The 16,453-nt window shown below is 40.1% G+C and overlaps 1 protein-coding gene across 2 annotated transcripts in view; it reads left to right on the plus strand.

The window, feature by feature from the left end:
• The window catches only part of Fam120c (family with sequence similarity 120 member C), a 125,698-nt gene that overhangs the window by 53,081 nt on the left and 56,164 nt on the right, over positions 1–16,453 (plus strand). For both annotated transcript variants that reach the window (XM_059250142.1, XM_059250143.1), the window contains exon 4: positions 1,368–1,496. In XM_059250142.1, the coding sequence (XP_059106125.1) occupies positions 1,368–1,496 (129 nt within the window). The remainder of the gene's footprint in view (positions 1–1,367; positions 1,497–16,453) is intronic.

The following is a 16,453-nucleotide window of genomic DNA, read 5'->3' on the forward strand; positions in this document are numbered from 1 at the left end:
ATGGGGCAGTTTTCACTAACGGACTGAAATCAGGGAACAGACAACAGTTCCAGTTCTCAGAAGGCTAAGACTCAGAGACGCCCTGCAAACCAGGCAAGCCTATGTTATTTAGAAGAGAAAAGTGGAAAAGGAAGTTGTAAAGAGAAAGGAAAAGAAGAACAGATACAGGACAAGAACAGCAGGACCAAGTCTGCTTGCTAAATTGACATTTGGTATTGAGTAAAGGAGGAGTTGTCCAGAGTACTACTTTGAGCTTAGGTGAAGTTCCTCTACAAATCCTGCCTCCCAGTAGGTTTTCTGCTCCCTTAATACTGTGGTTCTGATTCAAACTTCCTTTACCCCAGGTTAGCAATATTCCACTGGCTAGATTTCAGTATACAGTCCCTGCAGCTCTTCCTGAGTTTCCCCAAAAGTGTGCCTCAAGAATGTGTCTTGGACAGCCTAGCCACCTACACAGCATGGCCTTTTTGAAATGGCATCTCACTGCTACTCCACTGGGTTCTGAGGGCCAACCACCCCAGCACGGAGAACAGAGCTTTTCCAGTATCTCTTCCCGTCATTCCTGCTGCTGTACAGGATCTGCCCTGTTTTTCTGCTGCTCTAAAATGTCTGTTACAGAGTGGGCAAGATGGCTCGGTGGGTAGAGGCACTTGTCAAGCCTGACAACCTGAGTTTAATCCCTGGGACCCACATGGTGAAAGGAGTGCACTGACTCCTACAAGTTGACCTCTGACCTCCACACATGAATTGTGACACAAGCACACACCCACAAACAAACCAATAAATGTAATAAAATAAGTTAAAATGTCTGGTCCTGAAACAACTCTGCAGATTGTCTAAGTTTTTCTGGGGCCTGCCCAGCTACTGTTGGGGATCCCTCTGACTGAGAACAGGCAGCCTCTTAAACCCAGCCACTCCCTCTGGACACACTCTGGCCTTTCCTGCTTTGTAAAGTTTCCTATACTATTATTTACCTAGGAACGTTTGGGTATCGGCCACCTCTTCGATAACTGTTGTATAGTTCTTTTCTCTTTCATTTCTGGGAGACTCTAGCACACCCTGCCAGGACGTCATCCATCTTTGGAATTTCTCGTAGTGATCCATCTTTCTTTCTTTTTTATTTTTTATTTTTATTTTCCGGAGCTGAGGACCGAACCCAGGGCCTTTCATTTGCTAGGCAAGCACTCTACCACTGAGCTAAATCCCCAACCCAGTGATCCATCTTTGACTTTTGTAGCTGCTGGGACAGCTGTGGGTGCTGGGAACCAAACTCAGATTTTGGTTGAAAGCCTAGCCTTCAATAGCTGAGCTGTCCGTCCCTCCAGCCCCCATCTTTGACTTTGGTGTCCTTTACTTGTCTTTTCTAGGTCCGAGCCCATCAGTTGGTCCTTCCACCTTGTGATGTCGTGATCAAGGCTGTTTCTGAGTATGTCAGTTCCATCAAAGACCCCTCAAACCTGGATGTGGTTGGGAAGGATGTTTTCAAACAATCTCAGGTGAGTTGGTCTTTCCCTTCCCAAGAATCACCGGCTTTCTTTTTTTTTTTTAATTTAAAAAATTGATTTTGGGTGCACACATGTTTGCAGCTGTGTGCATGCCATGCCATGTGTGTGGAAGCCAGAGGACAGCCTGTGGGAGTTGGTTCTCTCCTTCCACCTTGTGGGCTGTAGGAATCCGACTCATGTTGTCAGGCTTGCTGGCAAGTGTGTCTACTTGCTGAGCCGTCTCGCTGGCCTTCACTGCCTTTCTCACATTCGCTTGCTATGCTCCCAAGTTCTCTGTTCGTTTTGCTGGTCCCCAGCTTCCCTCCTTGCTACTTGATTTCCCCTGCTTACTGACGGAAATTCTAAAATTTCCTTTAAAAATGTTCTGAGGTCTGAATAGAAAAGGGTCCTTTTTTTTTTTTTTTTTTTTTTTTTTTTACTGATGATTAATGTACTGCAAACATATTCAGAAAAATTAGAAAATAAGCCTAAAATTTCATTCCCCAGAAACAACTCACTACAGTTAATGCTCTTATGTGTCTTCTTTCAGTGTTACATGCTAGGGATCAAACCCAGGGCTTGACACATGCTAAAGAAACACTCTACAACTCAGCTGCACCCTCAGCTAATTTTGATGTATGCATATTTTTGATGTTTTTGTTTATTTATTGTGTGTGTAAGCCACAGTGCACATGTGGCCAGAGGACAACTTTGGTACTTTGGTCCTCTCCTTCCACCATGTGGGTTCTGGGGATTAAACTCAGGTCACCAGGCTTGGTGGCAAGTGCCTTTACCCACAGAGCCATCTCATTAATGTATATTTTAACCTAAAGGATGTCTTACTGGAGGATGAAGTAGATAATAAATAAAAAAGACTATTTAAATGAGTCTCCATAAAATAAGAATCAAAGTAATTGTTACTATTGGAAGAAAAGGCCCAACTAGGATTTTATGTTATGAAGTAAAAATTACAAAAATAAGTTGGAGCCGGGCGGTGGTGGCGCAAGCCCTTAATCCCAGCACTCGGGAGGCAGAGGCAGCAGATCTCTGTGAGTTTAAGGCCAGCCTGGGCTACAGAGTAAGTTCCAGGACAGGCTCCAAAGCTACACAGAGAAACCTTGTCTGAAAAAAAATTTTAAAAAGTTGGTTTTATTTTTAGCAATATGATTTATATGTGCAACTCTGAGATTTTTTGACTTATTTTTTTTAAATTAACATACAATCAGTTTGATTTTTTGTGTGTACAGTTCTATGAAATCTTAAGTTATTAATTTATATGATTATCATTACACTCAGAATACAGAAAAGTTGTAATACCCCATCCCCCCTGATTCTTATGCTATCCCTTTGTAACTCATTCCCAACACCTGGGTATTCTCTGTCGCTATAGTTATGGTTTCTAGATAATGTTATATGGATGGAATCATAAGATACATAATAGCTTGAGAATGTCTTGTCATTCAACGTAATGTTTTTAAGATTCTTTCAAGTTGGGCTAGAGAAATGGCTCAGTGGTTAAGAGCATGTACTGTTCGTGCAGAGGAGCTCACAACTGCTTATAAGTAGCCCCAGGGACTCCAACACTCTCTTCCGGCCTTCAGGGCCACCTCCGTGTATGTGGCATACACACACTGTCATCCCCCATACACACACAAAAAGAAACTTTTTTTTTTTTTTTTTGGTTTTTCGAGACAGGGTTTCTCTGTGTAGCTTTGCGCCTTTTCTGGAACTCACTTGGTAGCCCAGGCTGGCCTCGAACTCACAGAGATCCGCCTGGCTCTGCCTCCCGAGTGCTGGGATTAAAGGCATGCGCCACCACCGCCCGGCAAAAAAAAGAAACTTTTTAAAGAAAAACAAGAATTTTCAAGTTGTTTGATATTGTGTATGTGTGTGTGTGTCAGTAATTCATTTTTTTAAAGATTTATTTATTTATTTATTTATTTATTTATTTATTTATTTATTTATTTATTACATGTACAGTGCTCTGCCTGCATGTATGCCTACAGGCCAGAAGAGGGCACCAGATGGTTGTGAGACACCATGTGGTTGCTGGGAATTGAACTGAGAACCTCGGGAAAAACAGCCAGTGCTCTTAACCACTGAGCCATCTCTCCAGCCCCAGTAATTCATTTTTATGGGTATATGAACAGCTCATTCATCTACACATGCCTTAAAGAATATTTAGATTGGATATAAATTTGAGTGCTTATAAATGGAGCTGCTGTAAACACTTGCATACAAGTTTTTGTATGAATATAGTGTTTCATTTTCATAGTGTAAACATCTGTTTGAGATATTTCTGGATTTCTAGAACATCTGTTAAGTGTATGTTTAAATTTATGTTAATGCCAAATCACTTTTCACAGTAACTGTCTCTTTCCTTACCAGTGCTTGGTCGATATTTTAACTTAAATGTTCTGCCTTTTTTGTGTTTATGTATGTATGTGTGGGGAGTGGGTGCATGCTGTGACGCTCATAGGGCGCTCAGAAGATAACCTCAGAGTCTCTTCTTTCCTTTACCATGTGGAATCCAACTCATGTGGGCATAGTGGCAAGCATAGGCTTGCTAGTCCTGATTTATTTGTAAGTGTATAGCACCTTGTCCTGCTAGGCAAGTACTCTACCACTCAGCTATACCCACATTTGCTAATCATAGTTTTAATTTGTATTTATAAATGGCTCATAGTGAACTTTTGTTTATGTTTAAAGACAAGGACTCACTATGTAGTGCTGGCTGTCCCAAAACTGGCTATGTAGACCATGCTGTCCTTAAACTTGCACTGATCTCCCTGTATCTGCCTCCTGAGTGACAAGATTTCAGGCATGTGCCACCATAGACAATGAACATTTTTTTTACACTTACTGTCAATTTCTCCTAGCATTTCTATGTAGGTTCTAGGGATCAAACTAGGGTCCTCATGCTTACAAGGCAAGGACCTTACTGATGGAGCTATTTCTTCAACCTCTCTTTTTAAAAAAGCCAAATAATTGTGTATTTTCTATTTATATCTCTAGTTCATTTGTGTGTAAACTATGAGGGCATTTGTTTTTTGTTTTTGTATGCGGTTATCCAGGTATCTGAAAATAGTTTGTTGAAAGGACTATTTTTGTCTCCCTTGAATTACCTTTATGTTTTTACTTTTAAAAAATCAGTTGACTATATGTGCATGAGTGTATTTCTGTACTGTGTGTGGGATGATATATATATATATTCGCCAAAAGTGCACCACCTTTATGACTATAGCGCAATATTAAGTCTTGAAGCTGGGTAGTGATTCTTCTAGTCTCAGTCTTATTTTGTCTTTGTAAGCTCTTGCCTTTCCATATAAATTTTGGAATAGTATTGTTTGTATCTACAAAAAAAAAAAGAAATCTTGCTTGGATTTCTGTTGGAAATGTATAGAGGAAATTCGTTTGTTTGTTTGTTTTTTGTTTTTCAAGTACTACTGATTAAACCTAGGATCACATGTACCAGTTGCCCATCATGGGGTTATATCCCCAGCCATTTTTTTTAAACTTTTTCTTTGTCAATAAGGTCTCACTATATTGCCTTGAATTAATTTTCAACCTCAGTCAGGTCTTGAACTTGTGATCTTCCTGTCTCTGTCTTCCAAGTAGCTAGGATTACAGGTCTGTACAGTTGAGCTCAGTTGTGAATATTTGAATTCAGTAGCATGGGAAATCCATTTTATTTATGCCTTCCTTGACTTTTTTTTGAGATAGGATTTCTCCTTGTAGCCCTGGCTGTCCTTGAACTCACTCTGTAGACCAGGATGACCTAGATCTGCCTGCATCTGCCTCCTGAGTGCTGGGATTAAAGATAAGTGCCACCACTGCCTGGCTTTTCTTTGATTTTTAAAAATCTGTTGAATGTTTTATAGTTTTTAACATATAAACCCTGCATTTTTGAAATTTATTTTTATCTTTATACTTTTACTTTGTTTCTTATGATGCTAGATATTGACCTCAGGGCCTTGTGCATGTTAGACAAATAGTCTATCACAGACAGAGCTATGCTCTCAGGCTCTGTACATGGCTTTTAGTATTTATACTAAATATTGCATATTTCATTTATTGCAAACACATTATTTTGTTTATTTTTATTTATAATTATTCATAGAAATATGATTGATTTTTGTGTGCTGAGTCTTGACTTGGAACTTTACATGCTCACTTATTAGTTCTAGGACTTTGTGGTAGACTTCCTGGGATTTTTGGTTTAGGTGGTCATGTTTCTGAATGGAGATGGTTTTCTTTCTTTGTTTTCCAATTTGTGTGCCTCCCTCCCAAACCTGAGTTATTGTATTGTTTAGAATTTCCAAACCTTGCCGAAAGGAGTGCTGAGACTAGAATACCTTTTCTTATTCCTGCTCTTTAGAGAAATTATTGTCATGATTATATCTGATATGAGCTGTAGGTTTTGGAGACAGACATTATCAGGACATGCATGTGTTCTAGTCTTAGTTTGCTAAGATGATTCATTGTTATCATTATACTGAGTGCACTGTGCATTGTGTGTATGTGCATACTTACATTTGTGACAGTGCACTGGGATGTTTATGTACATACATGTGGAGGCCAGAGGTCAATGCCAAGTGTGTTCCTCAGTCACTCTCTATTTTATTTTTAACATTTATTTATTTTTAATTATATATGCATGTGAATATGCACATGTATGCATATGCTGAATCCCCTGGAACTGGAGACATAGGCAGTTGTGGGTGCTAGGGCCTAAACTTGGGTCTTCTGGGTATGTGCTAATTTTGAAAAGATTTGTTTTATGTGTCTGTGTGCATGTGTGTGCATACACACACACAAGTGCAGGTGCCCTTGGAGACAAGAGACGTTGGATCTCCTGGGTATAGAAATTATAGGCAATTGTAAGATGCCCAATGTGGGTGCTGGGAACTGAACTTAGGTCCTCTGGAAGAACAGTCCTTGCTATTAACCCCTAGCCCTTTCCTCCAGCCTGTGGCAGTACATACTGTTAACCACTGAGCCATTTCTCCAGCCCCTCCATCTTATTTTGTGAAACAGGGTCCCTCACTGAACCTGGAGCTCACCCATTTGGCTAGGTTGGCTGGCCAGTGAGCTCCAGGAATCTACCTGTTTCTGCTTCCTCAGCAATGGAATTACGAGTGTATGCCTCTATACCTACCTCTCTGTGTGTGCTAAACATCAGAACTTATGCTTGGATGGCAAACACATTTTTCTTTACCAAGTCATCTCTCCAGTCAATCATACAAATGTATTTTACACATCTATGATAGAATCGTGTTTCTTCCCCCCCCCCTTTTTTTTTGGTTTTTGTTTTTTTAAGAAAGTGTTTCTCTGTGTTACAGCTCTGGCTGGTCTGGAACTCACTCGGTACATCAGGCTGGCCTCGAACTCACAGAGATCCGCCTGCCTCTGCCTCCCGAGTGCTGGGATTAAAGACGTGTACCACCACTGCCGGGCTCTCTTTTCCTTCTTTAGTCATCAGTATTTAGGATTGATATATTTTATATCAAACCTCTCTGGAATGCTGTTTGAATTGTTGGTATTTCATAGAGTATTTTTTACATTTTATTTCATGGAGGCTAATTGTAGTTTTTTTTGTGCTGTATTGAAAAATTTTTTAGGATAATGAAGGCTCAGAAATGAGCTGGCAAGTCTGGGAGTTAATCTTCATTGTCAGTTTGACTGGATTTTTGGTTTTTGTTTGTTTGGTTTGTTGAGACATAGTCTTTGATTGTCTTAGAACTTGCTATGTAGAGTAGGCTGGCCTTGAACTCACAGAACTCTGTCTGCCTCTGCCTCCTGAATGTTGGGATTAAAGGTGTGCATCATCATACCTGGGTCTAGACTGGATTTTTTTTTTTTTTGTCAGAGCTGAGGACTGAACCCAGGGCCTTGTGCTTGCTAGGCAAGTGCTCTACCACTGAGCTAAATCCCCAAACCCTGGATTTTTTTAACATTCACTTATTTGTTTGTATGTGTGGGTGTGTGGGTGTGGCATGGCATGGCATGCATGTGGAAGTCAGTGGACAACTCCTAGGAGTTGGTTCTTTTTTTATACCATGTAGATTCAAACTCAGGGCATCAGGTTTGAGAGCAAGTGCATTGACCTCAGCCACCTCACTGGCCCCAACTTGACTAGACCTAGAATCACCCAGGAAACATGTTTCTGGATAGTTCTGTAAGGGCATTTCTAGTAAGTTTAACTGAGGGATGAGGACTCACCCTCAATAAGAGCGCAGCGTTCCTATGGACTGGGCCTTAGAATGAATGAAAAGGAAGAGGTAAACTGAGCATTGGTCTTAGTCTCTCTCTGCTCCCTGAATGCAGATGCAATGTGACAAGCCCCCTCATGGTCCTGCTGCCACATCATCCCTGCCATGATGTCCCATGGCATCATGAACTGCATTCTCAAACGGGAGACAGAAGAAATCCTCCCTTATTTCTTGTCCAGTTGCTCTTGTCGGTATTTGTTACAGCATTGAGAAAAGGAACTAAGAGAGCAAGTGTTTCTTCTTCTGTCCTGAAGAAGATTGTATAAGGCCATTGAGGTGCTCCAGCAAGTAAAGGCAGTTGCTGCCAATCCTGGAACTTGAGTTTGTTCCCCAACACCCATGTTGTCGAAAAGAACCCATTCCTGAAGGCTAGCCTCTGACCTCCACGTATGTAAGGTGTCAGAGACACATTTACACAATTAATGTAGTTTAAAAAAAATATTGCGTAAAGTTCGTTCTTTAGTTGTTTCATAGAATTGCCAGAAGTGCGTTTGGTTTGGATTTCTTTGAATTTGTCATGTTTAGATTTTGCTTAGCTTCTTGAATCTCTAACTTTGTCTTTTGCTAAATTTGGAAAGATTTTTTTTATTGTTTCTTCAAATAGATTTTCTGTTCTGTACTCTTGTTCTTTACTTCCTTGACCTCAAAGGCACCAAGTGTGTGTGTGTGTGTGTGTGTGTGTGTGTGTGTGTGTGTGTGTGCTGCATATGGATGCCAGAGGTCAACCTTGGGTGTCATTCCTTGAGAGTTATGTCCACCTTGTTTGGTTTTTTTTTTTTTTTTGAGACCAGGTATCTTACTGGGATGTGGGGCTTGCCAATTAGGCTAGGAAGGCTGAGCAATGAGCCCTAAGAATTCTCGTTTTTCTCCCTCCCCAGTGCTGGAATTAAAAGCATGCACAACCATGTCTTGCTCCCTACCGTGGGTACTAGGACTCCCTACCGTGAGTGCTAGGAATCAAACTCTGATCCATTTGCATGCCCAGCAAGCATTTTGCCAACTGCATTATCTCCCTGCAAAAAAACCACCATTTTAGACGTTTCGGAATTATTCTGTGGATTCCTCTGGCAGTTTCTTTTCTTTCTTTTCAAATTATAATTTATTTTATTCAGGGCTGAATGTTTGGTACTAGTCTTCCTTGCTCTCAGCATCCCTAGGTTGCCTGTAGTTCTTTGTCTAAGGTTGAGACTTCCTGAGCTTTCCCCCTTCTATGTTAGCTTAGCATGTCTGTTGGTATAGTCCTTGCTCAGGTCATATTTGTTTAGGTAACAATGTTGGTGAGACTTCATGGGTGTAACCTCCCTGTCATTTCTAGGAGATACAGTCTCACAGGAAACTCCCTGATCCTCTGGCTCTTACAATTTCCACCCTCTCCTTCACAATGTTCCTTAAGCCTTAGGTGAAGGAGTTTTGTTGTATATGTATCCCCTGGGACTGGGCTCCACATGTCCACGTTTTGATTGGTTGTGGTTTTCTGTAGTGGTCTCCATCTGTTGCAAAGAGAAGTTTCCTTGATGAAGGTGAGAACTACACTCATCTGTGGGTATAAGGACACATGTTTAGAATGTAGGTAGGAATTATGCTGGTTTAGTAAAGTGGTGGCTGTAGGTTCTCCTCCAAGATCCACGACTTCACCAGCCTTGGGTAGTTGGTTAGGTTTCCAGGAGCAGACATGGTTCCTCTCTTGTTGGACAGTCCTCAGTTACTATCAATAGTTACTCTCAAGGGATGTGTGCCACCATTGCTCCCTTAGAGTTACTGTGCCATGCTGAGCATTGTTATGGTTCAGAGGTGTCATAGCTGGGTAGGATTGTCGGTTGCTTCCCTCCCTGGCTGCTTGCATGGACCTTCTGGTACAATTAAAGCCAGTCCTCAAGGGAGGAGGCTTTCGGGTCACATCCAGCTTGGGTCCTCTGGGCCCTGTGTCTGAAATGCATGGTGTCTTTAGGAATAGGGGCTTACCTTTCACCTCTGGTGGGCAATCAAGAGCAAGAGCAACAGCTACTAATGTTCTGGGAGTCTTCTGGACAACCCTGACCAGCAACTCTAAAGAGGGCTTCTCATGCCTGGTACTGGGGTTTTGTTAGATAGTCTACGGCTCTTGAGGGGATCATTGTCAGCCCAGGTTGGGAATTTTTATTTAAACAGTACATGTATTATATATACATATATACAGACTTACATGTACTTTAGATATTGTAGATAGATAGTAAACACTATGATTCCTTATGACTTTCTCAGACATCGTTACTGTTATTTTACCCTCCTCCCTCCTGTCTGTCTTTCTGGGCTGGGTTACCTCACTCAGTATGATCTTTTCTAGTTCCATCCATTTATATACAAAGTTCATGATTTCATTTTTCTTTACAGCTGAATAATATCCCATAGTGCTCCATATTTTCATTACCTATTTGTCAGTTGAGGGACATTTAGGTTGTTTCCACTTTGTAGCTATTGTGAATAGAGCATCATTAAATGTGGCTGAGCAAGAATCCGTGGAATAGAATGTCACATCCTTTGCCAATATGCCAAGGAGTGGTATATGTTCATATGGTAGATATATTTTTAGTTTTTTGAATTCTTTGCATATTCTGGTTATTAATCCTCTGTCAGATTCTCTCCCCTTCTGCAGGCTTCCTCCTCACTTGACTGATTGCTTCTTTAGCTGTATAGAAGCCATTTGGGTTTATGAAGTCCTGTGTGTCAACAGTTGGCATTAATTCTTGAACAAATGATACCTTAGTCAGTAAGTCCTTTCCTCCACACCTATTTCATGTAGAGTACTAGCTGTGTTTTCTTCTAGCAGTTTCAGGTTTCATGTGTAGGTCTTTGATTCAGTTGGAGTTAGTTTCCTGTAAGGTGATAGATACGGGTCAAATTTCACTTTTCTGCATGTGGACATCCAGTTTCCCAGAACCATTTGTTGAAGGTACTTTCTTTTCTCCAGTGTATATTTTTGCTGTACTCATGTGTACTCATATTTGGGTCTTGGATTTTGTTCCGATGGTCTACATGTCTGTTTTTGTGCCAGTACCGTATTGTTTTTACTGCTATGGCTCTGTAATCTATCTTAAGATCTGGAATGCTAAGTCCACCAGTATTGTTCTTTTAGCTCAGGATTGTTTTGACTGTCTGAGATTATTTTTGGGGTTCCATATGAATTTTAGGTTAGTTTTTTTTTCTATTTCTGTAAAGAATGAGATGGAGATTTTGGTTAGGATTGCATTGAATCTATATATGGCTTTTGTTAAAATGGTCATTTTCATAATATTGTATCAACCCATGAGGATTGGCTATCTTTCTATTTCCTTGTAGTATCTTTATCTCTTCCTTCAGATGTTTAAAGTTTTCATTGTAGGCCTCCTTTACCTGCTTGGTTAGGTTCATTCCTAGATATTGTTGAGGCTATTGTGAATGGGAGTGTGTCCATGATCTCTTTTTATATATGTTTTTTGTTGGTATATAGAAAGACTTTTGATTTTTGCAAGTTGATTTTTATCCTGCCGTGTTGCTGAAATTGTTTATTGTTTCTAGAAGTTTTCTGGTAGAATTTTTGGAATCTCTTATGTGTAATATCATGTCTTCTACAAATAAGGATAGTTGACTTCTTTTCCTATTTTTAGCCTTTAATTTCCTTCTCCTGCCTTATTGCTCTAGCTAGTACTTTCAGCACTCTATTGAATAGGAGTGAGGACAGCCCTATCTCCTTCCTGACTTCAGTGGGATTATTTCAACTTTTTCTCCATGTAGGATGATGTTGGCTGTGAATTTCTCATGTAGTTTTTATTATTTTGAGGTATGTTTCCTCTAGTCCTACTTTCTCTAGGGCATTTATCATGAAGGCACTTTGTCAAAGGCCTTTACTATGTCTATTGAGATGATCATGTGATTTTGTCTTTAAGTCAATTTATGTTATTTATTACATTTATTGACTTGCATATGTTGATCCATCCCTGCATCTCAGGGATAAAGCCAACTTGGTCATGGTGTATAATCCTTTTGCTCTATGTCTGTGTTTTGTTTGCAAGTAGTTCATAGAGCACTTTTGAATCTGTGTTCATCAGAGGTATTGGCCTGTAGTTTTCTTCTTTGTTGTGTCTTTAGCTGGTTTGGGTTTTAGAGTGATACTGGCTTCATAGAAGACTTTGGGGGTGCTTGCTTCTCTTTCTTTCCTTCCTTCCCTCCCTTCCTCCCTCCCTCCTTCCTTCCTTCCTTCCTTCCTTCCTTCCTTCCTTCCTTCCTTCCTTTCTTCCCCCCTTCCTTTTTTAATATTTTAAGAAGAATTGTCTGTAGATCTTTGAAAGTCTGGTAGATTTCTGCCCTGACTCCATCTGGACCTGGACTTATTCTAGTTGGAAGGCCTTTGATTACTATTTCAGTTTTCTCATTTTTTATGGCTCTGTTCAGTGGTTTGGCTACTTGGTAGTTGGTCTGAATCTAGAAATTTGCCCATTTCTTTTAAGTTTTTCAGCTTAACAGAGTATAGGATTTTAAAATATTTCCTTATAATATTATTGTAACATTCCCTTGTTCATTACTGATTCTGTTAAGTTGGGTCCTTTCTTTCTTCCTTCCTTCCTTCCTTCCTTCCTTCCTTCCTTCCTTCCTTTCTTTCTTTCTTTCTTTTTTTCTTTCTTTTTGTTAGTTGGGACAAGAGTCTGTCAATCTTGTTTATATTCTCAAGGGACCGGATTTTAGATTCATTGATTCTTTATATCATTTTCTTTTTCTTACATAGTATATCCTGATTATGGTTTTTCCTCCCTCTACTCCTCTCAGTTCCTCCCCACCTCCCCTCCCATCCGATCCGCTCCCTTTCTGTCTCTCATTAGGAAAAAAAAATTGGTTTCTAATGGATAATAATAATAATATAAAACAGAAAATAACTCATCAGAATTGTATAAAACAAACAAGAAAAAAGCCCAAGAGAAGGCACAAGAATCAGAGACACATTCATTCGCCTACTCTGGAATCCCATAAAAACACTAAACTGGAAGCCATAATATATAGCCACAGAGGACCTGGTACAGACCCTTGCAGGCCCTGTGGATGCTGCTCTAGTCTCTGTGAGTTCATGTGAGCTTTGCTCAGCTGATTTAGAGGGCCTTGTTCTCCTGGTGTCCTCCATCCCCTCTGGCTCTCACACTCTTTCTGCCTCCTCTTCCTTAGGGCTCTACTCTGGTTATTCTTTATTTCTTACCATTGACTGGATTTTTATTTGCTTTGTTCTTGTTGTTCAAAAGTTTTGAGTTGCATCATCAAATCATTTATTTGTGCTCATTTTGATTAGTTGTAGTTGTTTTGAGACAGGATCTCTCTATGTAGCCCTAGCTGTCCTGAAACCAGTTGTGTAGACCAGGTTGGTTTGAACTCACAGGGATCTGCCTGCCTCTGCCTACTGAGTCCTGGGATTAAAGGTATGGAGCACCATACCCAGTTCTTTCTGATTTATTCATGTGTGTGCTTAGAGCTATAAATTTCCCTCATAGAACTGCTTATAGTGTGTCCCAGAGGTTTTATTGTTTTCATTTTGTTCCAGGAAAATTTTCTTTCTCAAGTTCTTTTTGAACCTGTTCATCATTCTGTGATGAGTTGTTTAACCTCCATGAGTTTGTGTATTCACCAGAAATTTGTTTGATGTGGACTTCAAGTTTTAATGCATTATGGTCAGATAGAATACACTGAGTTACTTCAGTTTTTCTGAATTTGTAAAGATTTGTTTTGTGTCCCATGGTGTGGATTGTTTTAAAGAGACTTCCATGTGCTGCTGAGTAGAATGTATTCTTTGGTGCTTGGGTGGACTATTCTATAGATATTTGTTAAGTCCATTTGATGTATGATGTCAATTAATTATTATGTTTCTCTATTTTTTTGGCTAGATAACTTGTCTATTGGAGAAAGTGGGGTACTGAACTCATCTACTATGTCTTTAATTTCAATAGTATATCATTTTAGGAAATTGGGTGCACTAGAGTTTGGTGCATATATGTTTTAGATAGTAATGTCTTCTTGGTCAGCTGTTCCCTTGGTTAGAAGAAGTGCCCCCCCCTTTCTGATTAGTTTTAGTTTGAAGTCTATTCGAACAGATAGAAGGTAGCCATGCCTACTTGCTTCCTGCTCCTTTTTGATTAGACTACTTTTGTCCATCCTTTTCCTCTAAGTCAACCTGTGTCTTTTGATTGGAGAACTAAGACTGTTCGTATTTAAAGTTGGCACTAAACGTGTGTGTTGATTGCAGTTATTGTGCTGTTCGTTTTTGGTGTTACTTGTAATTCAGTTCATAGAGTCTGTGGTCTACTGTATTTTGTCAGCTGTGTGCACTTGCATGTCAGTGATGAACTCAGCTCTTCAGAAACAACTTTGTGGTTCTGTTTTTTTCTGAGCCACTCCCTTCTCACTTGTCCTGCCATAAACTCAGGACATTAATTATCCCTCCTTTTTGTGACGAGGCCCATGACTGGGGCCAAGTAGTAGGATGGAAGAGAAAATCACTTTAAAGCATTGCTTCTCTGATCAAAGAGGAAGGTTTTTGTCATTCCATCTTCGTTTCCTGCTATTTCCCCGTTGTTTCTACTGCCAAAGGTTTGATTCAGGCTGGCCTTAAAAGGAGCAGAAGGAAAAAAAAAGACTAAAATGGGATTCCTATACAACCTCTTGGTTTCTGAAGTCTTGTCATTCCTCAGGCTAGAACTAGAATGGAGTGAATAGTTTCTGCTAAATTCTGCATTGTGTCCTTACCATGGAATATCAAAAGAACAAGAAATGCCCATTTCACTGCTGGACCAATATACTTACCTTTTAGAATTAGGTGTATGGTGAATTGGATATTCTCATATATTGATGATGAGAATATAGCCTGAGATACTTGCTTCTTGGTTACAAGTGAGAGCCCATGTCCATTGCTCCCTCTCAGTGCTGAGACCCTACCCTGTTTGGCTTGAACCTGTGCATGCTTCCATAGTCTCTTTGTGTTCATATGTGCATCAGCGCTGTTGTGTCTGGAAGACACTGTTTCCCTGGAGTTATCCATCACCTCTGGCTCTTAGAATCTTTCCACCCCCTCTTCTGATTATCTTTCTGAGCCCTGGGTTGGGGACAATGATGACGACATCCCATTTAGGACTGAGTGCTCCAAAGTTTCTCACTGTCTGCACATTGTCCAGTTGTGGGCCTCTGTTAATTCTCATCTACTACAAGAAGCAGCTTCTCTGATGATAACTGAGTGAAGCACTGATCTATAGGTATAGCAGTATGTCATTAGGGGGCATTTTATTACCATATTCCTTTAGTAGAATAATAGTCTCAGGTACTTGGCTACTTTAGCAATATCAAATATGGGTTCCATCTCATGGTGTGGGCCTTAAATCTAATTTTTTGGCAAGTGGTTGGTTATTCCCGTAAGTTTTGTGCTACTCTTGTAGCAGTGTCCCTGGCAGGCACCACTGTAGGCCACAGGGTTACAGCTGGGTGATAGTGATGATTACCTTTCTACTCCAGTTGCATGCAGAGTAACTCCTAACACCATAAACACTAATCAGTATATGTAAAGCTTTTAGTTAGGCAGCAGCTTGACTTCTCTGTGATCTATTACATAAGTAAGTGTTGTCTTCAGCAAGAGGACCTTATCATCAAGTTGTGGAGAGCAACCAACAGCCTTGGCAATGGCCTGTGATGTGTGGGAACCCCTTTGGTAAATAACAGGATTTAACTCATTCTTGGCACTAGAGGTTTTACATGATGGCCTAAGATGTCTAGCTGAGGCATCATGTCCCCTATTATTTGGTGACTCCATTAAGATTTTTCTCATATACGTGTGTATTTTAGGAAGTTTCTACAGTAATAGGTTTCTAGTCAGTTTTTCAAAAGGCCTTTAGTGTTAGTTGTCCCTCCGATACGCCCTCCTTTATCCTGTTCTTCCATTCCCTCCCCCATTTAATCCTCCTATTCTAGTTTCCCTTTGTCACTCCATAACAATACATTCTATCTTCCCTTCTTGGGAGATCCTCCTCCTCCCTCTATAGTCCATTACTATGGACCTAACCTCTGCAGTTATTCAGCTTGTAGCACATATATTGAAAGCTTAGAAGCTAATATTAACATATAAAATAAAACATAATGGAAATATAGCCTGAGATACCTGCTTCTTGGTTAGGGGGAGGAGGCCATGTCTGGGTTACCTCACTCAAAATGTTTTTTTTTTTTTCTGACTCCGTCTATTTACCTGCACATTTTGTAATTTCACTTTTCTTAACAGGTGATTAGTATTCTATTGTGTAAATGTACCACACTTTCTTTATCAGTTTATCTGTTTATGGACATTAGGCTGTTTCCAATTTCTGACTATTATGAATAGAGCACCAATGAACACGTCTGAACAAGTGTCTCTGTAGTAGGATGCAGAGTTTTGGGTACATGCCCAAGAGTGGTATAGCTGGATCTTGATGTAGATTTATTCCCAGCTTCCTGAGGAACTGCCACACTGATTTATATTGTGACTGCACAAGTTTGCACTCCCACCAGTAATGGATGAGTGTTCTCCTTACTGTATATTCTTGCCAGCACGAGCTGTCACTTGTTTTATTGGTTTTAGTCATTCTGACAGGTGGAAGATGAAATCTCAAGATAGTTTTTATTTTTATTTCCATGAGGGGTAAGGATGTAGAACATTTTTTAGTTTCTTACCATTTTATCATATTC

The sequence above is a fragment of the Peromyscus eremicus genome, chromosome X, assembly GCF_949786415.1.
Source record: "Peromyscus eremicus chromosome X, PerEre_H2_v1, whole genome shotgun sequence".
NCBI classification, from domain to species: domain Eukaryota; kingdom Metazoa; phylum Chordata; class Mammalia; order Rodentia; family Cricetidae; genus Peromyscus; species Peromyscus eremicus.